At 49.7% G+C, this 5,880-nt stretch overlaps 1 protein-coding gene across 1 annotated transcript; it reads right to left on the bottom strand.

Annotated features, from left to right (window-relative positions):
- Positions 1-629: 629 nt before the first annotated feature.
- On the bottom strand, positions 630-5,276 carry LOC137871977 (dermatan-sulfate epimerase-like protein). Its single transcript, XM_068710125.1, has one exon. The coding sequence runs from the start codon at positions 4,821-4,823 to the stop codon at positions 1,176-1,178; it is 3,648 nt and encodes a 1,215-aa protein (XP_068566226.1). The 5' UTR covers positions 4,824-5,276; the 3' UTR covers positions 630-1,175.
- Positions 5,277-5,880: the final 604 nt, after the last annotated feature.

Genomic DNA, 5,880 nt, shown 5'->3' with positions numbered 1-5,880 from the left:
CACTTTCCTCTGATCTAATTCAATAAATGCCAAAGGGAGTTATAATAATCATATTCAGTCCGGATCCTTTGGGATACGTGTCTTTGGAACCCATAAATACTTCTAACTTTCTTTCTTCTACACATAATATCTTCAGAGGTTCACATATCTTCAGAGGTTTTATATTTCCAAGCTAATCGAGTACATAAAGTAGAGTTAGCTTTGAAAAATGCACTGAACCCCACATACAATCAAAGGAGTCCCTGCCAAAGTGCTAAGCCACCAAGCCATCACGGCATATTTGAGCTTCAAATAAAATCCCCCTCCGCTGAAATCATGACAACACAATCCGTATCATTCACACGTCCATATTAGAGCAATAAAACACCACTTTTCTTTTTCTCTGCTTTGCTAACGACTCTATACATTTCAGCGTTTTGTAGTTTTAAAGGGAAACAACACGAGAAGTTCAGATATTGAATTCATGACAGCCCAATTGGTCTTTGAAAATTCTCTCCCAGAGCAACAAATTAGAAGAATGTCAATAAGTACGAGTCTTACTCCTTAATGAGCTTCATAACGAATCTGTTTCAAACCAGTAAATATCTCTTGATCCCCTGCCCGCCCCCCCCCCCCCCCCCCCCCCCAAAAAAAAAACTAATGAGCCAGTTATAACAGATATGGATTTTGCACAAACATCTCTTGACATCACAGATTAGGGATCGGCAAAACTCTCATTTCTCATCTCTTACTAAGACAAACAGTAAATAATCTTCACTGTGAAAGTGAGCTGTCGTAGGATGCAGCAATATCAGAATGCATCTGCACAAATTAAATTCGACGCGGCGCGTAAGACAGCAAAGGTCTAAAGTCTCACTCAAAGGAAAAAAGTGCTACCAGTGAGTGTGAAGGGCTGCTGAGGGGGAAAAGAATAACATGAGCTCCCTTTCACCTATTTTAATGTAAAATATTCCTCCCTCACAAACATCTGCTGTTGTAGTCTGAACAACACCCAAACAAACACAACAAACGGGAAAAAGACAGAAATGCTACTCAGTTTCTTCTCAACTCGTAACATCGGGGTTTTTTTTTTTCAAATTTAAGGTCAGTGCAAAAAAAAAAAAAAAAAAAAAAAAAAAACTTTACAGAACTCGATGACAGCTCAGTATCAGCTGACCAGCAGCAGCAGCAGCAAGTTAACTGGTGTAACCCAGCCTCCTCATCACACTCCCACACACGTCCTCTATTAGTCTGATGTCCTTTCGCGGCATATTTTGTCTCCACGCGTTAATGTTGGCTGGTGAAATGTCTCCTTCGTACATCAGGTTGTACAGGTTGGTGGAGGTGGTGAACAGAAGTTGGTTGAGGGCCGCGGGCGACACGGGCACCCCCAGGAACGCGTGTATGCTCTCCGCCGTCTCCTGCGGGAAGTTGACCACGTCCTCAAACCTCACTTGGAGGAAGGACTCCTCGGGGAGGCCCTCGCTGACTCGGAGCACTGCCGCGGTGTGAGCCAGCCACAGATGAGCCAGTATGAGGATGGGGTTAGTCTCAGAACGGGACAGCAGCCTCTGGATTGTTTTAAACTCCGGCGCCGCTGCCGGGCACCCGTCACCGGCAGCGTCCTCCTTGAATATCAAGGAAAGGTGCTGCGGGATGTTTTTGAGGGAGTAAAGGCTGGGCTTGCTGTTATAAACCATGAGATAAATCCACGCCCGAGGGTCTCTCACCAGGTAGATTGTCCTCAGGGAAGAGCCCACGACCTCCTGAATGAAAGGCAGCTTGAGCGCCCAGCTTCCACTCCGCATGTTGAGGACCACCCGGGCGTTGGGGTACTCCGCGACATGCCGTCTCATCTCCCTCACATACTCTGCATCTCTGTCCAGGCTGGCTCTCAGTTTGCCCTTCAGCTCAGACGCCGGCTCTCTCCTCCTGGATCTTTTCTTCCTGTCCCTGGAGGGGCCGACTCTCTGGGTCTGTCTGACCCTGCTGCCCTCTACCAGCTGAATATTCTGCAAGTGCAGCTTGGTGTTGTGGACCAGCGAATGCAGCCAGCCCTGAATAATCTTAAACCGTCCCTGCACGGCGTCCGACCTGGACCACTCGCAGGCGTCGACCAGGGAGTCGAACTCGAACTCGATCTCGGGAATGTCCACGTGCTCGGTGGGAACTCGTATGTAAACGAAGTCCGAGCTGTTGTAGAAGAGGTGCTTGAGCATTTCCGCTCCCGCTCCGGGTAAGGTTGTTATGACGACGGTGGGCAGGGGGAGCCGGTGCTGCTCGTACAGCCTGATTTGTTTGTTTACTTCGCTTTTGGCACCCGCAACTTTCCATTTTACCCCACAGAGGAGCTGATCGCAGCTGTTAGACAGAAACAGCAGCTCGGCTATCCACAGAAGGAGCACGGAGAGGAGGGCGTAGCGCATCAGCCTGCTGAAGCAGACGTAAAACTTTCTCTGTACGGTCAGAAATCCTATGGCCACGCAGAGGACAACCGCTGCAATCACATTGACTGTGAAGCCAAAGTCAAACAGCTGATTATTACTGCTGATTGGTTTGGGGATGAGTTGAGTCCCAAGGCCATATCGAGTGATTTGATTTCTATCCTCAACTTTACAGTGACCTCCAAATCCTAAATAAGTCAACCTGGCTCCGATGTCTTTGTAGTTCGTCGCAATGGAGACTATCTTCTCCGTGTTATTTATGGTTAAAGAAAGCCTCACTCCGTTTTTGCTATCATCCACGAATCTACAGCTGGACACTTTGACATACGGGCCGTGTAACACGTAAGCTACTCTGCTGACTGCGCCCGTCACTGGAAAAGTGACATTGACGTACTGAGTCCACCTCTTTTTAAACTCGGCCGCCTGCTCTGCCTCCTGTATCCTGGTATCAGGGCTGTGGCCCTGGCTGTCGAACCAGAACATTTTATAATGAGCGTCCCACACATCCATCATGGCGCCATTATATCTGTCCATGAATCTGAAAGGGACGTATTTAAAGTCAATGTCAAGATTGTGGAAAAAAGCGCTGAGGGACTTCACAGGCGAATCACTCCACCTCTCTACGTGGTCGAGCACCAGCAGGGTCTGTGAGTTCAGCAGGACTAAAGCTCTGTACACACTCTTTAGTCTCATAGCGGGGGAGTAAGCCGACGCCGCCTCCCCGCTCACAAACATGGTGTCCCCGTGTGAGGAGGCGACAATCACCTCCCCTCTGGAGTCACCCACGCCCTCGTCGGTCCAGCGCAGCCACTTAGCGCACTCCCCCAACTGACCCTCCCACGGCGCGTTACACTGGCTGGTGGGAGACGGACTGAACACCAGGACGTTGTTAAGGTAGCTGTACTTTGGACCATAAAGTGCTTCCGACACAAATACCTGTCCGTTAGGGGCAAACGTGAAAGAGTTCTGATCGGGGTGCTCGTGACCTGGGTTGAAGCTGTTCCAGCCCTCCACCCAAGAGTAAGGCTTGTCGTGGACGATGTCATAGACGGCACGGCCACCCAGCCTGCCGGACTTAAAGGAGACAAAAGTATTACCCTGGCCGTTCGGTAGGCCCGCTCCGTATGTAACCACACCCCAGTTAGAGAAAATATGCATCCTAGCTTTCCCAAAGTCGTGGGGAGGCTGCGGCGCGAGGTGAGAGTTGTACCAGATGTATTCAGTGTGAAGAGTAGCCCAGCGCTGGGCAGACGAATGCCCCATGGGACCATCCTTGGGCCGGTGCTTTCTAATCTGCTGAGCCAGCCAGTTGCCCGTGCCGTTCCTCATGACGAATGTGTCGAGGAAAACAAGCTGGCTCTCCGGCCCATAAAACCAGTTGTAGTTGGAGTCGGCGATGCCAACTGTTCTTTGAAAGCCCGGCAACAGAGTGGCGTAATAAAACCAGAAGTGTCCCCGCAGCCAGTTGCTCTGCAGGTTGTCGATGTTGAAGTGGCGCTGAGCTAAGAAGACATACTGTGTGATGGACTTGGCTGTGTAGCTCCCATAGGCTACTCCCTCATCCAGAGACCCATCGACGACATGGTTGAGGAGGAACATAGTTTTCTCCATGTAGTTCACCGCCACTTGTTTCCAGATCATTGACTCCCGGTCGTCGTGTGATCCGACCACGATTGCACCGATCAGGACGGCTAATATGTTGGTGGTTTGGTGATTTTGGAGGTACTGTTTCCCCCACCCTCTGTGCTTTGAGAGGTCAAACAGCTCCTCCGTCTCAGAGCGAATTTTCTTGAGGTAAACATCCCTCCGCCGCTCATCCAGGTAGGAGTAAATAAAGTCATAAGCTGTAGCAAACCCAGTGAGAGAGTGCGCAGTGGGGACCTCGTCGTTAGGAGCACTGGTCACCTTCCAGTCGGGGTATTCAGCCATCCTATCCATAAATTTGATAAGAAACTGCAGGGCAGCAGAGTCCTCTGGGCACAACAGGCAGTACAGAGCCAGGGGAGGCAGGTTGTTGCCGTAAATCTCATTCCACTTGCTTGTAAACTCTGCATGTTTCGCAGGGGGCATGTAAAAGGGAACATTTGCCAACATGGTGAGCGCAGCGGCCCGGATGACTTTAAATATGTGACTGTGGGTGGTGGAGGACCTTTGCCTCAAGTGCAACACATCTACTTGGTTAAAATATAGGTTGGGATGGGAATCAGAGGACCGGAGTTTCCACTGCTCCGTCGCTCTGGCTTGTGTGAGCTTGACCTGCAGCAAGTCATCTGTGAAAATGTCTCTGTCCGTGGCGTTGAAGACCCCAGAGAAAGCTGTCCCCACTGCGAACAGCGGTAGCAAAAAAACGGAGTATAAAACCCAGTTAACTGCCATGTTGCCAGGCATTTGTGAATACATTTTACTGCATTTAAAAATCAGGCAACTTCCTTAAAAAAAAAGAAAAAATGTTGTTGTAATGTCCAACAACTTCAGCTGTTATTTCAGAATAAAAGTCCAGGTGAGATGTATGTGTTGAGGCGCAAGAGTCCAAAAAAAAAAAAAAGATCCTTGATGCAATATCAAAGTCCCATGCATGATAGTCAAGAAGACGGAAACAACTTTAGTGCGAGAAGAAACACTATCCACATCCACTTGTAACAATCTCATAACAGTTTGCAAAGGCAACAAAACGCATCACATTAATGATCCATACATGTCTGATGGTAGGCAGATGTGTCTGGTCTGGTTTGAATTTAAATCCGAGAAAAAACATCCTGCACGTCTTCCTCCGTCCTCATAGTAATAAGGTGTGCTCGCGAAGACCGGCAATCCTCTCCGATCGCGTGCGCCAGTAACTCACATTGATCTCCTCCCCCCCCACCCCCCACCCCAGGAAACATTTCCTCCCGAAACAAACATCAGTCAGCCCCAGTCAGTGTCCGGTCCAATCACAGCCACCCAAAGGCACCGTGCGCAGCCCGACCGAGCTGCAACATCCGCGGAGAGGAACCTCAGCAAACAACGCATCTCCGCAGATAACATTGCTTGGTATCGCCCCCCCCCACCCACCACCACCCCAAACCCAAAACCCCCGGCTGCAGACACTCCACTCCAAACTGCCTGCTGCTTAAAATTGCAAATCCTGATCGGGAAATTGATCCGTTTGCGTTGTTAAATCCGGTACTGTCCTTTTGTCTCTCCACGTTGCTCATCTTCCGTTAATTTTTAGTGTGGCGAAGTCCGAAAAGGAGGAAAGTTGTCGTCACTCCTCAAGTATGCACAGAATGAGACATGTTTCTGGGGTTTGTCCGCGGGAAACAGTGTAAATCCCCAATGATGTATAATCCAGATGTAAAATGTTCTGTGTCTGCGGGGATCTTTACGCGTCCGCGGCCCCGATCGAGGCGCACATCTCACAAGTAAAAGCTGTGTGTGCGTGTAATCTCCGGACGCGTCTCCGCTGTGTGTGCCCCCT

Source organism: Cebidichthys violaceus, unplaced genomic scaffold (assembly GCF_023349555.1).
Source record: "Cebidichthys violaceus isolate CVI_PGR_0920_01 unplaced genomic scaffold, fCebVio1.0.p SCAF_15, whole genome shotgun sequence".
In the NCBI taxonomy this organism is placed as follows: Eukaryota; Metazoa; Chordata; class Actinopteri; order Perciformes; family Stichaeidae; genus Cebidichthys; species Cebidichthys violaceus.
This window is presented reverse-complemented; position numbering and strand designations above follow the sequence as displayed.

What these genes read in the sequence shown, in the direction of transcription:
- LOC137871977 (XM_068710125.1), bottom strand. Translation starts at nt 4,823, where the DNA reads ATGTATTCACAAATGCCTGGCAACATGGCAGTTAACTGGGTTTTATAC.